The 23,968-nt window shown below is 33.4% G+C and overlaps 1 protein-coding gene across 1 annotated transcript; it reads right to left on the reverse strand.

Annotated features, from left to right (window-relative positions):
- Positions 1 to 2,911: 2,911 nt before the first annotated feature.
- Positions 2,912 to 3,367, reverse strand: LOC108472025 (uncharacterized). Its single transcript, XM_017773552.1, has one exon. The coding sequence runs from the start codon at positions 3,365 to 3,367 to the stop codon at positions 2,912 to 2,914; it is 456 nt and encodes a 151-aa protein (XP_017629041.1).
- Between the last annotated feature and the right edge of the window lie 20,601 nt (positions 3,368 to 23,968).

Raw genomic sequence — 23,968 nt, forward strand, 5'->3', positions numbered from 1 at the left:
ATATATATATATATATATATATATATATATTTGGCATGGATTAGCAGGAAAATAAAAGAGGTGTTAGTTCAGTTCAGTCACAGCTAGCTGACAAGTATATTATTAAGGACCCATTTTAACCTAAATAAAAGTTTTGATTAAAGATGATTTAACAACCACTAAATTTCTACAAATTTAACAGTGATATATATGAAGAAGAATCTTGAATAAAGCAGCTTTAAACAAAAGCGGCATTGATAGGGCAATTATTATTGAATCATTTATTTACAGATGAAAGATTATAGATTAATGGGACCCCTTTTTTTCCATACACACAAATTGCTATTATATGTTGTAGATTTCATATATATTATAGAAATTGCTATTATAATAGCACAATATCCACGGTTTCAAAAAAAAAAATGAGTTAATTTGTTTATATATAATTTTGTCATTATATTTAATCTGAGATAAATATCAATATAAATTTTGATTTAGTGTAATTATACATATAAAATTTAAATTTCAGTTCATATATATATTTGAAACTTTAATTTTGATTCAATTATACACATTTAAAGAAATAAATGTATACATTTATTTTTATGTTGGATTAATATAATTGTTTGTGTATACAATGTAACACCCTAAACCCGCCTAGACGTTATGGCGTGTTTGGAGATGATACCGTAAATTGATTAAAAATATTTGTTTTTGAAAAATCATCGTTTAGCTTTCGTTGCTTAAAATCCGGTTTTGTAAGCCCATCTCTCTTAATCGATTATAAAAAAAATGTTGTTTATATAAAAAAGTTTATTTTAAAAAAAATTGAGTTTGTAGCAGAAAGTCTTATTTGAGTTTAATTTTGAAAACATGGTTTGTAATTTAAAAATCAACATTTCACAAAACGAGTTGTAAACCCACCAAAAATGATAAAACAGTTAAAAATCAGAAAGTAAAGTCCAGAAATATAAACAGTCCCAAAATGGCCAAAGGCAGTCTAAATTTTACAACCATGTAAAATCCTCCTCCCCCCAAAAAGTAAGATATCATAACTGAGCTCCCATCGCATCGATCCGTCTAAGTTTGAGGGTTACCTAAAAGTGACAGACATTCAAAGAGCAAGTTTTTGAAACTCAGTGTGTAACATATAATTCAAACAACAGAAATTAATCAAACAGGTATACCAGATGTTGATCATATCAGAGCAGTATAGATGCAAAAATATAATCATACCCCCATCCGCTACACACCAACTCTGACCATCCAACACTCCATATAAGTTATGAAATACCCATCTAGCCCTACACACCACTTAGTGTCGGCATAAAACTTTTAGAATATTTGCAGCTTAACTGCCAAACCAATAAGTGAATTACTGCGATGTACAGAAATAGATGTGGCTGTGCCACCAGTTACGACAGATAATTAAATTGCCTACACTTCCCCCAGTACATAATTCTCATCCCAAATGCAAATGCAAAGCTAACAGATATCAAATATATTTACGATGTGCATGCTTATCATGGCAAAAGCAAAACATACATAATATTTTTTTCAAATTAAACATAGCATATTACAGATTTTACTTATAACATTTCATTTTAGACATGCGAACAAATATTCAATTTTACACTAACAGATGACCAGAATTCATGTTTTGTAACTTAAACTGACCCTATAGAAGGCCCAAGTTCGATCCAAATGTTGTTTATGGCCATAGGGAAAAATTCAGAATTTTTGGCCCAGATGGCCTAAATGGTCAGCCCGTGTGGCCTACATGGCCCAATTGGCCCAGATCGTGTGGCTCAACAACTCGTACATGGCCCAGCACACGGCCGTGTGGTGTTGACAGTACTAATTTTTGGCTTTCTCCGTTTGCTGCTTTTTGGGTTTCTCGTTAAATACTTGGGTATTTTTTATGTCAATTCAATAACAAGTAGTCCAGTACCTAAATTAACTATATATACAAAATAATTAACACGATTCCTCCACTCCAGACATTAATTCAATAATCAAAATCCACGAAATCAACATTATACAAAGTCACTACAAAAACACAATCCCAACACAACAAATAACCACTTACCTCAATGAAGATAGTCGCCCACTAACAGATTTTAACTCGCCGGAAAATTATTTATCTCGTGGACTTTACCTAAAAGACCCAAACAATTAAAAATGGAATTTTTAACAACTAAAAAAATAACCGCGTGCAAGAGACAACTAAACCTTAGTAATGGAAATAATGTCACTTATGTCAAGAGCCGAGTTATCAATAATTAACGCAACACCCACCACCAAAATTAATTCGCACTAGAGAATGGGGAACAAAATCAAGGAAAGAAAAAAGAAAATTGAAGTCCAATACCTTTACTAATATCCATGCGAAAAGGGAAAAAAAACAAAACAAAAGTAAATCAACCATAATAGAGGAAATAAAAATTGAATAATAACAGGGAATAGAACAATGAGAGAACAAAATTCTTGGCAGTTTCAAAAAGTCTAAAAATTAAAAGAACAAATGGGAAAAAAGTGGAGTTATGAGATGGCAAGCAAAGGAGGTTGTTGAGATAATTTCTCCCTTATTGTTTTAAAATGAAAAACAAGATAAATATAATCAAATCCAACCGACTGCTCAATCTTTAATCTAACTACTAGCAATTTAAATTCATCCAACAAAATAATATTAGGGTAGCCCACAACGAACGAAAAGAAAAAAAAAACAAATAAAAATAAGTTTCACTTTAGACATAACAGGACTCGAACTCGAGACTTCACCTACACAAACACAACTCCAATCCACAGAACCAGAACAAATTATTTGACTAACTCTTCCAATTCATAAACTAAAAGTTTAGGGCGTTACAACTTTCCCCCTAAAGAAATTTCATCGTTGAAATATACTTGACTCAAACAGATGCGGATATTGCTATTGAATCGAGTCCTCAGGTTCCCAAGTAACTAACGCAATAGACATCCTTTTTAAGACCTTAACGTCTCGATCCAGAATCTGAACTAACTTCTCCTTAAAAGTCAAATCCGGTCTTATCTCAATCTCATCAATAGATACGATATGAGATGGGTCCGACCGATACCACCTCAGCATAGAGACATGGAACACATTTTGAGTATGATTCAACTCTAGAGGTAGCTCTAAATGATAGACGACTGGACCCACACGTTTTAGAATCCAATATAGCCTAATGAACCTAAGGCTTAATTTGTCCTTACGTCCAAACCGAATTACCTTCTTCCACAGAGATACCTTAAGGAAGACTTTATCACCCACAGAATACTCGATATCTCTCCTCTTCATATTCGAATATGACTTCTGCTTATCAGAAACCATCTTAAGATAATCCTGAATTAGTCTAACTTTATCCATAATCTTAAAAATCAACTCAAGACCCAAAATTCATCGCTCACTCAACTCAGTCCAACACAAAGGGGTATGACACTTACGACCATACAAAGCCTCGTAAGATGCCATTTGAATACTGGACTGGAAACTATTATTATATGCGGACTCGGTTAATAGTAGAAACTCCTCCCAACTACCTCAAAAATTGATGACACAACTCTGTAGCATATCCTCCAATATCTGAATTACCCTCTCAGTTTATTCATCTGTCTAAGGATGGAACGTAGTATTGAAGTCCAATCGGGTACTTAGAGCCTCATGAAACTTCCTCTAGAACCAATTAGTAAAATGAGGATCCCTATTAGAAATAATCGAGATCGGAACTCCATGAAGTCTAACGATATTGGAAACATACAACTTAGCCAGTTTTTGTAGGGAGAAGTCTGTCCTAACAGGATTAAAATAGTTAGACTTGGTCAAACGATCCACGATGACCTAAATAGAATCCTTCTTAATGGATGTTAAGGGCAACCCACTAATGAAGTCTATAGTCACTCATTCCCATTTCCAAAGGGGAATCTTAACGGGTTGAAGTAAACCCAAAGGTAGTTGGTGCTCAGCCTTAACATGCTGGCATGTTACACACCAAGTGAGGAAATCTGTTACTTCTCGTTTCAAACAAAACCACTAGTATAACTCACAGAGATCCAGATACATCTTATTCCTACCAGTATGCATAACATAAGGACTACTATGCGCTTCCTGCAGAATGGACTGCCTCACCTCAGAATCATTAGGTACACAAACCCGTCATCGGAAGTACATAACCCTATCACTGTTCAGCCTAAAATTAGAATTATTACCTTCCTCAACCTGATGGAAACGCAAAACCAAAGAATCATCCCCTAACTATTTAACCCGAATATGATCAATCCAAGTCGGCTTAACTTACAACTCAACAACAGACTCCTATAATCGAATAACATCACCCTCAAATTAGACATTGATCTTTAACTAAGAGGATTGGCCACCATATTGACCTTATCGGGTTGATACTCAGTAGTGCAGCTGTAATCCTTAAGCAACTCAACCCATCTATTTTGCCTAAGGTTCAATTTTTTCTGAGTAAGGAGATACTTGAGGCTCTTATGATCGGTGTAAACGATACACCTCTCTTCGTATAAATAATGCCTCTAGATTTTTAAGGTGAAAACAACTGCAGCCAAACTCAAGATCATGTATGAGATAATTTCCTTCGTGCTACTTAAGCTGTCGAGACGCATAAGCCACTACCTTACCGTCTTGTATCAGAACACAACCTAATTCAACGTGTGATGCATCACTATAAACCATAAACTTTTTTCCAAAGTCAGGCAATATCAGAATGGCACGTTCTTATACAACAATTTAGTTAGAGGAGCTGTGATAAGTGAGAACCCCTCAACGAATCACTGATAATAACTAGCTAACACAAGGAAACTGTGGATATTAGAAACATTGCTAGGTTTTTTCCACTCAAGCACAGCCTCGATTTTTTTAGGATCAACTCGAATCCCATCGATAGAAACCACATGCCCCATAAAAGTTACCTCCCTTAACTAGAACACGCATTTGCCCAACTTATTGTAGAGCTTCTTTTCACGGAGCATCTGAAAAACTACTCTAATATGTCCTTCATGATCATCCTCAGTCTTAGAGTATACCAGAATATTGTTGAAGAAGGCTACGACGAACTGATCCAAATATGGCTGAAAAACTCCATTCATAAGATCTATGAATGCTGTGGAGCATTCGTCAAGCTGAAGGGCATGATTAGGAACTCGTAATGTCCATGACAAGTCCTAAAAGTAGTCTTATGAATGTCACCATCTTTAACCTTAAGTTAATGGTACCTAAAATAGATATCTATCTTGGGGAACATAGAGGCTCCACGAAATTGATCGAACAAGTCATCAATTGAGGTAATCTACAAACATCCTCATTATACCATCTTTTTTCTTCATGAATAGAATTGGTGCTCCCCACATAGACACAGTAGGCTGAATGAAACCTCTATTGAAAAGTTCTTGAAGTTGAGCTTTTAATTTCATAAATGCCACTGGTAGGGAGCAATTGACATTGGAGTTGTACTCGGTAGAATCTCAATATCAAATTGACCTCATTATCTAGAGGCAACCCCGATAACTCCTCAAGAAAGATATATGAAAACTTTTTTACGAATAAACTTTACATCCATAAGAGCGGAGATCACATTGGAGAGTTAATCTCAATGCTCGCTGATCATAACCACCTCTACACCATTCTAAGATCTAAGAACCACTATTTTCGTAGCACAGTCTAAGCTGACTCGATGATCCACAAGCCAGTCTATTCCCAGAATTAGATCAAATTCCCAAAATGACAATTCCATCAAATTAGCCAGAAACACAACCTCTTGTATCTCCAACGGCACTCTCTTATAAATCTTATTAACTCGTACTGATTGACCTAGTAGACCGATTACAATAACCTCACTAGAAGTGCTCTCAACAAAAATGCCCAGATTCACAAAAGTAGAACTAGCTTTATAGAAATGTGTTGATCTTATGTCTATCAATATAAAGTATGGAGTAGTATTAATAAAAAATGTACCAATGATAACAAATGCGGCGTTTCTGTCCCCGCGGTGCCTAGTCGCATATACGAGTGCAGGCTACCTGGCCTCAATCTGATTAGCACCTCTGCCCGATTCTCTCTAACTTTTACCCATACCATTACCACCCTCGACGGATCATGACCCCTAGGCGACTTCTGAACTACTCGCTAAGGTTGAACTAAACTCGAAGCTAGAACTTGCACTTGATCAAAGCACCGTGGACAATTTCTGATACGATGGTCTATAGACCCACAATGTAAGGAAGCTTCCAACCTCCTCCACATTTGCCCAAATGGTGTCTACAACAATTTCCACAAGACTGTACTCTAGTGACAGCAACAGGTGCCTCAACTCTCAGAGGCCCATCAAATTTGGTCTGTTTCCCAAGCCTTTGAATCCCTCTTATTCTTACTCCTCTCTTAGTTCCTCTTATAGCGCTCAGTACACTTAACTTCTTTAGCAATCTTTACCTTGTCCACGAAGACGACAAAAATCTGCTCATTTTGGGGAGTTATCAAAACCTTGAGGTCATGCTTCAACCCTTCCTCAAAACGAATACACTTGTCATAATCGGTCGACACTAGCCCATGAGCATATATGCTCAGTCTAAAAAATTTAGCCTCATACTCTGCTACGGTCCAAACTTCCTGAGTAAGGCTCATAAACTCGCTTCTACAAGCATTGTACCTACGAGCATCCACATAACTCGCCCATACATATTTCTCTGAAAGGCGTTATTAAAATAACCCTATAAAATCTAATCAGGCTGAGTACCCTCCTCAATCGTCAACCACCATCGGTTTACCTCATCGCGAAACAAGAATATTGTACCATTTAATTTTTTCTCAAAAGTGTATTCAATATCATTCATGATCCTCTCTGTGGCCTCCAACCAATACTCGGCCAAAGTCGGGGAGACTCTAGTGACGCCTTGAAATAGTTCTGCACCGTTGGACTGGAGTCATTCAGTTACCAACCCTCGGCTCCCAGATCCAGAATAGGGCCCAACGACCCTCTCAAAAACCCTCAACATGGCTTGGGACAATGAGTCTTCCCAAGCGTCTGAGTTTGAGACCTAGACTCACTAGTAGGCATCCTTAGTATTTTACTTGTATCTAAATTGGGCATATTACCCATCGAGTACAGTTCAGCCTGAGCCCTACTTCCGCGTCTGTCGCACCCACGGGTACCGTATTCACGAGTTCCACTTGTACTCATTATGGTATCTACATTACAGAATTTTATGTATCAGTTCAAAATTTTCTTATCAAATGTTTTATGTCAAAAAGTCTTATTAAAGTATTTTTCAGAAGTGCTATAGTTTTGGACTAGAGTATTAGTATTTCTAATACTACAATTTTGTTTTTAAGTTAGCAATTTAACTACGTAGAAATATTTACAACATCGAGGCTGGGGACTCTGTATTTTATAGATATTTTTTTCATATATAAGCAGAAATTGGTTTTGTCTGGAAAAGAATTTTCACTAAAATTTTAAATCCAAAATTTCACAGCCTGAGTTTTACAACCTAGCTCTGATTCCACAAATATAACACCCCAAACTCGGTTTAGAAGTTATAGCCAGATCTGGAGATGATACCATAAATCGATTGAAAATATAAAATTCATTTGTTTTTGAAAAATCATCGTTTAGCTTTCATTACTTAAAATCTGATTTTTTGGAAGCCCATCTCTCTTAATCGATTATCAAAAATATTTTTTATATAGAAAAGTTTATTTTAAAAACATCTGAGTTTACAACGGAAAGTCTTATTTGAGTTTAGTTTTGAAAATATGGTTTGTAATTTAAAAATCAATGTTTCGCAAAACAAGTTGTAAATCCACCAAAAACGATAAAATAGTTAAAAAACAGAAAGTAAGGTCCAGAAATATAAACAGTCCCAAAATGGCCAAAGACAATCCAAATTTTACAAACCACATAAAATCCCCCCCCCAAAATAAGACATCATAACCGAGCTCCCGTGGCATCTAGCTGCCTAAGTTTGAGGGTTACTCGAAAGTGACAAACATTCAGAGAGTGAGTTTTTAAAACTCGGTATGTAACATATAATTCAAACAATAGAATTTAATCAAATATATATAGCAGATGTTGATCACATTAGAGCAATATAGATGCAAAAGTATAATCCTACACTTATTTGTTACACACTAACTCCGACCATCCCAACACACCATATAGGGTATGAAACACCCATCCAACCTTACACACCACTTAGTGTTAGTATGACACTTTTAGGATATTTATAGCTTAACTGCCAAACCAATAAGCGAATTATTGCCATGTACAGAAATAGATGTGGCTGTGCCACCAGTTACGGCAGATAATTAACTATCTACACTTCCTCTAGTACATATTTCCCATTCCAAATGCAAATGCAAAGGTAACAGATATTAGATATATTTACGATATGCATGCTTATCATGACAGATATAGGACATACATAATGTTTTCTTCAAATTAAACATAGCATATTACAGATTTTATTCATAACATTTCATTTCAAACATGCGAACAAGTATTCGATCCAAACGTTGTTTACGACCCTAAGGAAAAATTTAAAATTTTGAGCCCACACGCTTATGTGGCCCACACGGCCCAATTGGCCTAGACCAAGTGGCTCAATAGTTTGCACATGGCCTAGCACATGACCGTGTGTTGTTGGTATTATTGATTTTCAATTTTTTTCGTTCACTGATTTTTGGGTTTCTCCTTACACACTTGAGTATTTTCTAATGTTGATTCAATAACAAGTATTTAGTACCTAAATTAACCATATACATGAAATAATTAACACAATTCCTCCACCCCAAACATTAATTCAATAATCAAAATCGACGAAATCAACTTCATACAATGTCACTACAGAAACACAGTCCCAACACAGTGAATAACCATTTACCCCAATGAAGATAGTCACCCACAAACAAGTTCTAACTTGCCAAAAAATTAGTTGTCTCATGGACTTCACCTAAAAGATCCGAATGATTAAAAACATAATTCGTAACCATAAAAAAAATAACTACGCGCAAGAGACAACTAATATCCACGCAACACCGAGCACCAAAATTAATTCGCACAAGAAAATGGGGAACAACATCAAAAAAAGAAGAAAGAAAATTGAAGTCCAATACCTTTACTAATATCCACGCGAAAATGGAGAGCAAACAAAACAAAAGTAAATTGACTAGAATAGGGGAAACAAAAATTGAATAATAGCAAGGAATAGAACAATGAGAGAATAAAAATCTTCACAGTTTCAAAGAGTCCAAAAATCAAAAAAACAAATGAGAAAAAGTGGAATTATGGGAGGACAAGCAAGGGAGGTTGTTGAGATAATTTCTCCCTTTAAAAAAAAAGAAAAACAAGATAAATACAATCAAATCGAATTGACTGTTTAATGTTTAATCCAACTACTAACAATTTAAATTCATCCAGCAAAACAATGCTCGGGTGGCCACAATGAATGAAAAAAAAAACAAATTTCACTTTAGACATAACAAAACTCGAACTCGGGACCTCACCCACATAAACCCAACTCCAGCCCACAAAACCAAAATAAATTATTTGACCAACTCCTGCAATTCATAAACTTAAAAGTTTGAGGCTTTACATACAATATATCAATGTAAAATGTTACTAATTCTATAATATTGTTAGTGATGTAAAAATTAAATCAAATTAAAATTTCAAGTAGAAAATTGCACAAAATCAATGTTCATGTTTGACATTACCCATTGGATCAAAGTTCACGTATAACTTTGATATTTATCCCTATTTTATTTTGATTGATATTGATTATCATACTTTTGAGCTAAAAATGAATTGGCATAATGTCAAATTTAGCTCTCAACATTTATATCTTTTGTCAATTTAACCCTTACTATTTTTTAAAGCTAAATTTGGCCCACGACCTTTTAAAAAGAGTCAAATTTGACCATTAACCTTTTAAAAAGAGTCTAAATATTGTTTCTTAATGAAAATACTAATTAAAATGTTTAAAATTTTAAATATAGCAATCTGCATGACAATTCACATGTATCTATGTTACTTTTTTTGAACTACTTAAAATTTTTGAATATTTTATAATGTTTAAGTCAATATTTCAATTTAAAAAAGAAGCAATTTGACTCTTTTGAAAATTAATGACCAAATTTAGCTAAAAAAATAATAATTGCCTAAATGACAAAAGATGTATACATTAAGGGTTAAATTTGACATTATGCCACTAAATATACGGTTACACTTTAATTATATACTCAAAATTTCATTTTCATTTTTAATTTTATTTTTTGAATTTTGCTTTTCAATTTCAATTTAAAATGATTTGAAGATAAAATTAAATTAAAAATCATTTTAATATTTTATTTTAACATCTAAAATAATAAATTAAGTAATTGTTATGAAATATTTATGTGGATGTCATTATCAACCCCATAAGTTATAAAACTCTTCCTATACCCCATAAGTTATGAGACTTTTCCTATACCCCATTAATATGGGAGATAAAAGGTCATGACCCTTTACATACCCTATAATAATTAGAAAGTTATTTTTAACCCCTATATATATGGGGCTCATGTACTCATGAAAAATATATATATATATAAAAAAGATATACTCTCTCTTCTACATTCTCTCTACACTCTTTCTTCTATCACATTTTAGTTTATTCTTTCTTTATTATTTCACAACACGTTATCAGCACGAGTCTCTAATACAAGAAATCAAGGGCAACAAATTTTTCCTTAAAGATTACTGAAGGACGCTTAGGTGAAGTAAGGGTAACAAGTTGATCTATTTCATTTGCATATGTGTTATTTCATTTGCATATTAACATGCTTTATTTTACATTATTGACTTGTATATTTTGTCTTATAGTTTTATAATGTCAAATCTTACAAAACTCGAATTCGTGGCTCTGGACATCACTGGAAATAACTATTTATCATAGGTACTAGATGTTGAAATTCACTTAGATGCAAAGGGTCTTGGTGAGACTATTAAGGAGGGAAATGAAGAAAGTACACAAGATAAGGCCAAGGCCATGATTTTCCTTCGCCATCACCTCCATGAAGGTCTAAAGACAGGATATTTGACTGTTAAGGACCCTCAAATTCTTTGGGCCAATCTAAAGGAAAGATATGACCACTAGAAAACTATGATTTTGCCTAAAGCTCATTATGAGTGGCTGAATTTAAGATTGCAAGACTTTAAGTCTATTAGTGATTATAACTCGGCCATGTTCAGAATCACTTCACAATTGAATTTATGTGGATAGAAGATTACTGATGCAGAAATGTTAGAAAAAACATACTCAACTTTCTATGAAAATAATGTTGTCCTACAAACACAATATCGTGAAAAAGGCTTCCAGAAATATTCTGAAATAATTTCTTGTCTCCTAGTGGCGGAGCAAAACAACGAGCTGCTAATGAAAAATCGTGAATTACGCCCAACTGGCTCTGCTCCATTCCCTGAAGCAAATGTGAGTTTACACAATGGGCAAGAATTAAAAGAAACACACCATGCAAATAGTAGTGTGCGTGGCCGTGGTCGTGGCCGAGAGCGTGGCCGTGGACATAGATATGGATATGGTCGAGGTGGTCATTTTAAAAATTCACATTCCTACCAAAAGTGGGATCGAAAAAATGGTAACAAGGAAGAGAAAGAAAAAGGTGAAAATGTGACTAATGTATGCTATCGTTGTGGAGGAAAAGGATATTGGTCTCGTGTGTGTCGCACACAAAAGCATCTTGTTGATCTTTATCAGCAGTCCATAAAACATAAGGGAAAGAAAGTAGAAACCAATCTTGTGTATAAAGATGGCAAAGGTGATTTTGATGATGGCAATGCAACCCACTTAGAAGTGGCTGATTTTCTTTCTACCCCTGAAGGAAATTATTAAGGTCATAAATTTCGATAAATAATAAAATAAACCTCTACTACTCTATGTTTCATTTAGCAACTTTAATAATGATGTTATGACCTTTACTAGTGCTATGTTTTATGTGATAATTTTATTTTATAGACCTTTTAGTAATTTGAACTTTGAATACCTGTTTTCACCATTATATGTGACATTTTGTGGTTATTTTGTTTCTTTGAAGAACATTATCTCGCAAAGGCAATCAGCTATGAATGGTGAAAATATATGTCTAGCAGACAGTGCAACTACTCACATTATATTGAAAGACAAGAGATATTTTTCTCATTTAATAATGAAAGAAGAAAGTGTGAGCACTATATCTGGTAGTACAACTATTATAGAAGGCTCTGGAAGAGCAATTATTTTATTACCGAGGAGAAAAAAAATTGAAATTATTAATGCATTATACTCCCCTGAGTCTCAAAGAAATTTATTGAGTTTTAAAGATATTCGCCAAAATGGATATCATATTGAGACTTTAAACGAAGGAAATTGTGAATTCCTTCAAATTACGAGTATTGCTGAAGGAAATAAACAAATTGTTGAGAAATTGCCTGCATTCTTTACTGGTTTGTACTACACAAAGATCAGTTCTATAGAAACACATGCTATAGTAAACCAGAAGTTTACCATTGACTTTGTTCTTTGGCATGACCGGTTAGGCCATCCCGGTTCAATAATGATGCTAAAAATAATTAAAAATTCATGTGGACATTCATTGAAGAGCCAACAGATTCTTCAAAACATTACATGTGCTGCATGCTCACTGGGGAAATTAATAATCCGACCATCACCAGCTAAGATAAATAACAAACCACTTACTTTTCTTGAGCGAATTCAAGGGGATATATGTGGGCCTATACATCCCTCATGTGGACCATTTAGGTACTTTATGGTTTTAATCGATGCATCGAGTAGATGGTCTCATGTATCTTTGTTATCAACTCACAACCTGGCGTTTGCGAGATTGCTTGCTCAATTGATTCGATTACGAGCCCATTTCCCAGATTTTCCTATTATGACCATCCATCTTGATAATGCTGGTGAATTTACTTCTCAGTCTTTTAATAACTATTGCATGTCCATTGGAATAAGTGTTGAACATCCTGTAGCTCATGTTCACACACAAAATGGTCTAGCAGAATCTTTAATAAAACGACTTCAATTGTTAGCAAGGCCATTACTTATGAAGTTAAAACTCCCAATCACTGCTTGGGGGCATGCAATTTTACATGCAGCTGCATTAGTTCGCATCAGGCCAACAAGTTATCATAAAGTCTCCCTCTTACAAATAGTTCATGGTTAGGAACCAAATATTTCCCATCTAAGAACATTTGGATGTGCCGTATACGTTCCAATTGCTCCACCACATAGAACTAAGATGGGACCTCAAAGAAGGTTGGGTATATATGTTGGATTTGAATCCCTATCCATAATTAAATATCTAGAACCATTTACAGGAAATCTATTTACGGCTCATTTTGCAGATTGTCATTTTGACGAGTCAAATTTTCCAACATTAGGGGGAGAAATCAAACAGTTGGATAAGAAAATTAGTTGGAAAGAGTTGTCATTAGCTCATCTTGATCCTCGAACTAAGCAATGTGATTTAGAAGTTCAAAATATTATTCATTTACAAAGTTTAGCTAATGAATTGCCAGACGCATTTTCTGACCCAAAGAAAGTGACTAAGTCACATATACCAGCTGTGAATGCTCCAATAAAACTTGATGTCCTAGAAGGACAAAATCTAGTTGCTACTGAGTCTAATACAAGCCTGAAGCGTGATAGACCAATTGGTTCCAAAGATAAGAATCCTCGAAAAAAGAAAGGAGCAAAGATTAATGATGACGAAATCAAAGAAAAAATAATTATACCGGGATCTCCTGAAGAGACTATAGACATGACTGGAAGAATAGTTTCAGAAGAAAATCAGGTACCCGACAATGAAGAGACTCTATTGATTATGTCATGTCCGGTATAAAATGGAACCGAAATCAAATCGATGTCGATGATATTTTTGCATGCAATGTAGCACTAGATGTTATAAATAATAAAGAGGATTATGAACCAAAATCGATTGAGGAATGTAAACAAAGAGATGATTGGCCAAAATGGAAAGAAGCAATTGAAAATGAATTGAAATCGCTAACGAAAAGAGAAGTGTTTGGACTCAGAATCAGATACCTACGGTGTGAAACCAAGAGGATATAAATGGGTTTTTATGCGTAAAAGAAATGAAAAGAGTGAAATTGTAAGGTATAAAGCATGTTTAGTTGCATAAGGATTCTCACAAAGACCTGGAATTGATTATGAGGAGACATATTCTCCTGTGGTGGATGCAACTACATTTAGATTTTTGATAAGTCTGGCTATAAGAGAAGGGCTTGATTTACGCCTAATGGATGTAGTAACAGCTTATTTGTATGGCCCACTGGATACTAACATTTATATGAAACTCCCTGGAGGATTTAAACTGCATGAGGCAGTGAGTTCAGGTTCTAGAGAACATTATTCGATCAAATTGCACAAAACCCTTTATGGATTGAAACAATCCGGACGCATGTGGTATAATCGCCTAAGCGAGTATTTGTTAAAAGAAGGATACAAGAATGATCCAATTTGCCCATGCATTTTCATTAAGAAGTTTGGATCTAGATATGTAATTATGAAAGACCTTGGAAGAATGAAATTTTGTTTGGGGTTACAAATTGAGCACCTAAAAGAAGGAATCCTTGTGCATCAATCAACGTATATTGAAAAGGTGCTAAAGAGATTTTATATGGATAAGGCACATCCAATAACTACCCCGATAGTTGTAAGATCACTTGATCCAAGTAAAGACCCTTTCTGTCCTCGGGAAGATAGTGAAGATTTTCTTGGTCCTGAAGTGTCATACCTCAGTGCAATTGGGGCATTAATGTATCTTGCTAGCCATACCCGACCTGATATATCTTTTTCTGTAAATTTGCTAGCAAGATTTAGCTCATGGCCAACTGGGAGACATTGGACTGGAGTAAAACAGATATTTCGTTATCTCCAAGGCACAAAGAATATGGGTCTATTTTTCCTTAATAAATCAAAGACACAGTTGATTGGTTTTGTAGATGCAGGATTTATGTCAGATCCTTATAATGGAAAATCAAAAACTGGATATGTTTTTACATATGGAGGTACTACAATCTCTTAACACTCAATGAAGCAAACAATTGCAGCAACCTCGTCTAATCATGCAGAAATCTTAGTAATCCATGAAGCAAGTCGTGAATGTGTATGGCTAAGATCTATGATCCAGCATATAAGGAATAATTATGATTTATCATCTAGAAAGGAAGCTACAACTGTCTTGTTTGAAGACAACACAGCATGCATTGATCAGCTTGATAGTGGATACATCAAAGGTGACATAACAAAACACATTGCACCAAAATTCTTCTTCACTCATGACCTCCAGAAGATAAAGGAGATAAAACTTAAGCAGATCAGTTCAAGCGAGAATTTAGCAGATTTATTCACTAAGGCGCTTCCTACATCAGTGTTTCAGAAGCTTGTTTACTACATTGGAATGTGTCATCTTCGAGATCTCAAGTGATGTAGCCATTAGGGGGAGTTAATACTGCTGTACTCTTTTCCCTTAACCTTGGTTTTATCCTTTGGGTTTTCGGTAAGGTTTTTTAATGAGGCAACATATCAAGCGTATAATTATGTACTCTTTTCCTTCACTAAGTTTTTGTCCTACTGGGTTTTTCTTAGTAAGGTTTTAACGAGGCATAATTAGATAATGAACATCCAAGGGGGAGTGTTATGAAATATTTATGTGGATGTCATTATCAACCCCATAAGTTATAAAACTCTTCCTATACCCCATAAGTTATGAGACTTTTCCTATACTCCATTACTATGGGAGATAAAAGGTCATGACCCTTTACATACCCTATAATAATTAGAGAGTTACTTTGAACCCCTATATATATGGGGCTCATGTACTCATGAAAAATATATATATAAAAAAAAGGATATACTCTCTCTTCTACATTCTCTCTACACTCTTTCTTCTATCACATTTTAGTTTATTATTTCTTTATTATTTCACAACAGTAATATGATATTCAAATAATAAAATAATAACCATAAGGTGTGGTGTGGTGGTTGTTCACATTAACCCTTAACATTTAGTTGAGGGTTTGATCCCCACTCATGTGAATGGAGTACATTTTATAATCTACCGTTTACCTCTTCAAATAGTGCTCATGACGAGAGGATTAGTCTTGGTTTCAGCAAAAAAAAAATTGTTTTATAAAAAAACTTATCTTTCTTTTTAACCTTTTCAAGTGTTTCTTCCACTAAATTCAATTCTAAGTTAATTTATTATTTTTAATATTTATAAATTAAATTATTATTAAATATTAAAAGAATTTTGAAAGAATAATTTTTGTTGAGTTTGTATTAAATCATCAAAATCAATATTGGGTGATAAAATTTAATTAAACAAATCAAGTTTGGTGATAAAATTCAATAAAATTCAAAGTTTGATGGCAAAATTCAATTATATAACAGCTAAATGACACATTTACTCATTTTCTTATGTATAATAAAATTATCAATTAAAATAAAATATAGTGACAAATTTTAATATTCAAATAAAATATGGTAACAAATTGCCACTTTAACCTAAATTTTTTAAAAATGTAACATATATTGGACCATTATTTAAATTCTTTTACCCGTAAAATTCAGCATGAAATATGCATAAAATCGTGATAGAATAAATAAATTTTATAATATTATAACACTTTTAAATATACAATAATTTTTACATCATAAAAGTTAAAAATAATTATAAAGTAATAAAAGATTTTGGTTTGGTTAAGGTAACTTTTGAATCAAAACCCTTAAAATATTACAATTTAGATTGATTTTCAATTTCTCAAAATTTTTCCTCTACCCTATTGAATGACATTTATGTATGATGAAACTTCTACTTCTTTATGGCCTTCAAATTAAAATAAATTTATAGATAATGTAATTATTGTTGTTGTTAGGTTTAGGAGTAAAAGATATTGATAAATAAATGATATATCCTAGAAATATGAAATATTTATCTTACTTTAATTGGCATTCACAATAATTATATTACTTACAACACATTAATTATTTTTATCTTATAAATCTATCATCAGATTTTCTTATCTTCATTAGGAAAAAGAAAATTGAACAAGTTATCGAATGTCTTCCCAAGTTCTTGACATGTTTGAAATAAATGCCCAAAGTTATTTTTCTACTAGTTTTCTATTTAATTTTTTCATTATTTTTAAAAAAAATCATTAAGACCATAATTAGTAACCAATTGCTCACATGATAATAATGATAGTTAGAAGTCTTGTACATAAGCAAGAATAAATGAGATTTGGACAGGTAACACTACCAATTTTAAGCAAATAATAAGAAAAAAATTGATTAGGTATTATATCATAGGTTGACGTATGGTATAAAGATGATGCAACATATTAAAAACTAATCAATTTAGGAAACTTGTGAAAGGACAATGAAATTAGTCCGCAAACACTTACCCGACAGGGTTAGCACAAAAAATTAGGCCACGTTTTATTGTTTGAATACGTATGTTTACTGATGTAAGGTGTGGCTAACCCTCCCTTTTGGGCAATTTCAGATATCTGACTTATATTTGGACAAACAAGCTTAGGGAGCAAGTAACGTTTATGGGGCAGATTGGGAGAGAGTTTTTGATGTTTTTTAAACAATGTTTTGAGTTTGATTTTTCTTGGTGGAGAAAATAATATTGAGAAAATTTATTTTTTGTTTATGGATTTAATCTAAATTGATATTGAATTTAATAAAAGTTCAATATAACTAATGAATATCAATGTCACATGGTTATATTGAGAGTAGTTAGTGAAGGTTATAGAGGTTCATAGAGTTGTAGAGAATGAACAAAGTCTAAGTATAGTGAGATTTATATAAACGAACATGATGTAATCTCTCTTCTAGACAAGCGTCTTAAGTTATTGAATGCTCTACTTACATATACTTAGATAAAACTTGACTCAACTATCAATTATAGATATCTAAAGGATTCTATAAGATGTAACTAGAGAAATGAGTAAACCTTAATTAATTCAACTCACGATTCATGTAAAGAACATATACAAATATGCAAGCCTTTTCTATAGATAAATCTTCTTTAATCGTGGTTGACCTTGATAATTACGTGATTCCTTAGATTTAATACATATATGTTTTCCATGGGGGAGTATAAATTCCAAATTCAGTCATTTTCTATCTTGGACAGCGCAACCATAATTAGCTTTTAATGAGGAGAAACTTAATGAATGATGCATGTATAGAAGTTAGGTTATTTGTTCGGTTTGATGATCTTTGACATGGTTTAAATGTGACATTTTAGATTTAGGTCGGTCATAATTTTTTAATAACCAAAAATTATTTATTTTATTTTAATATAAATATAAATATAAATATATTTAAATAGTAAAAAAAATTCCAAATCCGTCTTTAACGCATAAGATGTACCGTTATGGTTGATGCAGTGATTTGATTCCAATAGCCCAAGAGAGCCACAAATAAAAAAAATTATGTATAAGGAATGAACTTATCAAAATAATAAAAAGAAAGACTTCATCTCTCTTTTAAAACACATTTAATTTTATATATGGAAAGTATATGTGTAAGGACCGGAGAGAATTTATTCAACATCATCAATATTTGGATGTGAAATTTGGTTGGGTTGGGTTGAGTTGTCAAAGTTTCTTGCAAATCTTTTCTGGCGCCCCAACTTTTATTCAAGCATTCATATAATATATATTATATAAAGAGAGAGAGAGAGAGAGTATTATATAAAGAGAGAGAGAGAGAGAGAGATTCATTTATATTATTTTAGTTATAGTTTTTATTTAATAATTATTTGATATGGATTCATATATACATTTTAATTTAATGGGGTATTAGAAAAATTCGATTTAAAAAATAATTTTTTATTATAGTGGATAATTTAAGAATTTGAAAATTAAGTCGGTTTGTGATATTTATAGTAATAATTGTTTTGGAAAAGTGCTTATGCTTTGAGCGAGACGGATCCTAGATGTTTCTAACTTTCAATCGAACAACCTTCTTTGGTATTCTCATACCACGAATTGCTTCAAGTGTGAGCTCAAACAATCACGAACCAAACATAGAACCAGAAACATTTTATTACTTTCAGTAGGATATTAATTCTCTCTCAATAAAACCAGTAGAATTGTGATTCCCAGAAAATAGAATTTATACTTTGAAAATAAATTATCTCTATTTTCTGAGAGACTAACAATAGCTCAAAGTTGTGTGTAACTCTTATACATAGCTTCACTAGTGCCATCTATTTATAGAGAGATAGGAGAATCATGGTTGAATTAGTAAAACACAAATAATATTTATTTAATAAAAAAAAGTCCTCTAGTCTAACTATAAGAGGGGGTGACACACCTTAGTAAAATATATTGGGGTTGGTGACCCTCTCTTGTACTATGAGGGGAATTAGTCATCTCTTGTATTAGGTTTAATTATATGTGCTTTCTTAACTTTTTAACACAAGACTTTATAATTTAATCCAACTCATTACATGTTTTTCTATTTCCCAAAATAAATATTAATTAATTAACTAAATTAGATAAATTACTTTTTTCAATTAAATAATTTTTCCAACCCAATTCTAATTTCGTTAAAGTCATGAAAACTTTATCATAAGAGAATCTATGAGGAAATATATTTAATTTTCATATTCAACGGGTTTGCAATGACTAATTAATTTAATTCCATTTTTGAACTTCAATTATTTAATTAAATAATAATTGAAAACCTTAAGTTAATTATCAAGTCATTTTCTATACTCAATGAGAAAACACATTCATTTGTGAATTTGACTCATTTATCTAACTTTATCATTTCCATCCGTTTCTATTCATTTTGTTCTAAATGCAATTCATTTTCAATTTCAACGAGCTAGCAGAGACACTGATTGGGCATAAAATAAATAGGGTTCAAATAATTTATAATTAAGTTAAGCTTTCTGCCTATTAATTATGAACTTATTTAGTCACGAAATCATTCCACTATAGTATCGTGAGTAAACTCTCCCTAATTACATACCATTATGAAAGCTACTTAATCAGTTCTTACAATGACCTTGTCATAAATGTGTTACCTTCATAAGATATCCTCAATCTCTTTGGGATAAATTTGTTCTTCTAATATGATCCTATTTTATTTCATGGTAACCATTATATTTTCCTTCATGAAAAGTCAATTACTATTAAATAGCAACGAAGTCATTTATCACACAAACAAATGATCTGTGGCCACATTTACTTTTCATCTATCAGTAATGCTGATGAGAGGATATCATTTATCTATTAGTTAGGCTATAGATTCCATTATTGTGAATGATGGTACATACTGTAGAAGTCGTATACCCAACGCACTAGCTTTCAGTTCCTTATCTATTTAAACTCAAGCTTTTACTTACATCAAAGTATACGAGTTATGTATACATAGTCCATCATCCACTCAAGGTTAAGGTATGTGTAATAAGCCTTACCCGGCTTGATCATCGGGTCTGAGCAACAGGACACTACATTTGTTGCCAGAGTAAATACAATCAATTATACACTATACAACCATTTACACATGCAAATAATTATATTAAGCAATCATGCTATGCTTCATAATCATTTTTTAGTCCCATATGAGCTTACGAAAGCTCTTTTGTTAACTTGAGGTCAAATTAGGATCAAATTGTAAAGTTTTTAAAATTTCGAGCTGACATTGCGACACCATGGTTTCCACGTTGCGACATCATCGATCAAGAGTTACGTTGTGACTTTAGGCATCTTGACGCCATGAAACCACTCACTGTTTGTAACACCCCTAACCCATATCCGTCGTCGGACTAGGGTTAAAGGCGTTACCAGACTAATCGGAACATTTTACAAACAACTCATAAACTTCATCCAAAATCAAAATCATACTTCATAATAAAGTCCCTTATACAGGTCATCGGGACCTTAAACATGCATTAGGAAGGGGTCAAGATTAAACAAAGCTCATACAAAATTTTTCAAAAATTAAACATTTTTCAAAGTTACAGAGGTCACACGTCCGTGTGAACAAGCCGTGTGCCTCACACGGCATTAGACACGCCAGTGTGTCTACACTGTGTCAAAATAGGGCATCCATACTGACTTGTCCACACGGCCACAAGACACACCCGTGTAAAAATTAGGGAAGTTACTGACTTGTCCACACAGCTGACTACACGCCCGTGTGTCTAGCCCGTGGTCGAAACTGACTTGGCTACACAGCCTAACACACGCCCATGTGTGCGACCGTGTGGTCTGCCCAGGCTCATTTCGAAATGGCCCTCGAGCAACACGGCTGAGAAACACGCCCGTGTCTCTGCTCATGTGGGCAAAAGCAAGGCCAAAATGCCACCCATTAAGGGTCCTCCCTACAAGCATCAAATTCACAACATTTTATATCAAATTCTTAACCATTTTACAACCAAATCATACACCATTCATGCCATTACATTATCAATAAATTCCATTCTCAATTCACCAACCAAATAATACCAAATCTAAACCAAAATCATACCAAAGCATATGTTTCAATACTTCAATTTACATCATTCAATTTTATGACCAAAACTTACCACATTCTCAAATAAACATATACCGATACTTACCAAAATGAACAATTTCTATAGCTATTCAAAACACATCATATTGATCATATTGCATCACATATTTCATACCAAGAACTCATTCATATACATAACCGTAATCAAGCCAAATCACATGGCTAGATATATACATCACAAAACATAATCAAAGTACTTCTAGCCTATACATGCCATACTTTAATATTCACATTTTCAAAAGGTACCAAAAAGAAGTTTGATAGTGTGGTGATGATCCTTGACGATCCCCAAGCTCCCGATAGCTACGATATCTATAAAATAATGTAACCACACACATTCATTTAGCCATATATGTAACACCCCTCACCCGTATCCAATGCTGGGACAGGGTTCGAGGCATTACCGGATTTAAACGTATACCATTTCATAAAAATGTGCCATAAAATTTCATTCCAAATTAAAACCAATCAAACATATTCATAGTGTCCCTTATATGGGCCTACAAGGCCCAAAACATGCATTAAAAATGACCCAGGACTAAACCAAAAACTTTGGGAAGTTTCAGGACAACTTAGGAAATTTCCCATGAAACAGGGTCACACGCTCGTGTGGACACAAGGGCACGCCCGTGTGCCATCAGCACGCCCGTGTCCTCAGACCGTGTAACTCTTTGTTTATGATGTCATCAAAAAAATTGAACCACACGGCCGGGCCACACGCCTGTGTCACCAAGCTGTGTCCCTCACACAGTTGAGACACACGGCCGTGTCTCAACCCGTGTAGTCAATACTTAGGCTTTTCCCAAGCCTTCATATTACCCATAAACCTTTACAACCTTATACGCATTAAAGCCACAAATCATGGCTTCACTTTAGTGATTAAACACTCTTTATCAAGACATGTTCGTAATATTTACATGTCTTCCCACATGCTGTAACACTTCTAACCCGTATCTGTTGCCGGAATAAGGTTATGAGATATTACTTGACTGAACAGAACTTCTATAAGGTCAAAGATACTTATCAGACATAAATTATCAACAATGCAAACATGTCTCATTGATTTTCCATAAGAGCTCTTATAAATTTCCAAATGACTCACTATCAAAACATAACTGAATATCTAATAACAAATTAACTACTATCAAGTTATAACTAAAACATTTCACCACATTAGTTCAATTATAAGGCTTCTCTAAACAAAATGAGGAAGCCATCTTCGCATGGCTATAATGTATACAAAGTCGAAATATCATTCTACCTATAGTCTATCCTATACATGCCTTAAACCATGATGATATACAATCTTCTCAACTCACATAAAGACTCGATAGTGTGATGATATCTCTGGCCCTTCCAACTCGAGCTAAAGTATAAACCTATAAGAAATGGAAAAGAGAACACGGAGTAAGCTTCAATGCTTAGTAAGTTTTAAGCAATACAAACAATCAATTTACTTGTAGATCGATTATTCAAATTTTCAAGAAATCATTCCTAGATAATTGCCATTTTGGCCAAGTATCCATGAACATAATGCATATTTAGCAAATTCACCTCACTTGAATCTAAACTCAATTAAAACCAAATATTGAAATCACAAATAAGATCATGCAAACTCAAAAAGCATCTCATTAACAAGTTTTAACCATGTTTGCAACAAAATCACAAATTCACTACAAGCTGTCTTCCTGAGCAACAGTCACTAAATTATTTATAACTGGAGCTAAGAAACTCCAAATCAAGTGCTGTTAATTTTACCTGAAAATAGACTCATATATATCCCGTCCATCAAATTTTCAGAATTTTTGGTTTGACCAATCAATACCACATTTTTATTAAAATTTCCCCTGTTTCACTATTTGACTATAATGACCACTCTTCACTACGAATCAAATTTCTCATTATACAGAATTTGAAATATGTTATCGTTTATTTCATTTGAAACTAGACTCATTAAGAAGTCTATGAATATAAATTTTATCTTATAACCATTTTTTTACCATTTATAATGATTTTCTGAAAACAGAACAGGGGACCTCGAAGTCATTTTGACTCTATTCCACGCCACTTCAAATATCTCATTATTGGCAATTCTTTTGCTCACACGGTTTCTTTTATAAGAAACTAGACTCATTAAGATTTCATGACATAATTTATTCAGCTTCTAGCTCAACTTCCACAATTTATGGTAATTTTCCGAAATCACGTTACTGCTGCTGTCCCAAGCAGATTTATTGCCCATTCTTGCATTCATATTATTTAACATGTATATCACCAAATCAATCTCATATAACCTTTCACCATAACCGAATACACACATACACATATGAGATTT

Source organism: Gossypium arboreum, chromosome 1 (assembly GCF_025698485.1).
Source record: "Gossypium arboreum isolate Shixiya-1 chromosome 1, ASM2569848v2, whole genome shotgun sequence".
Taxonomy (NCBI): domain Eukaryota; kingdom Viridiplantae; phylum Streptophyta; class Magnoliopsida; order Malvales; family Malvaceae; genus Gossypium; species Gossypium arboreum.

Coding starts and splice junctions, on each gene's coding strand:
- LOC108472025 (XM_017773552.1), bottom strand. CDS start 3,367: ATGGATAAAGTTAGACTAATTCAGGATTATCTTAAGATGGTTTCTGAT.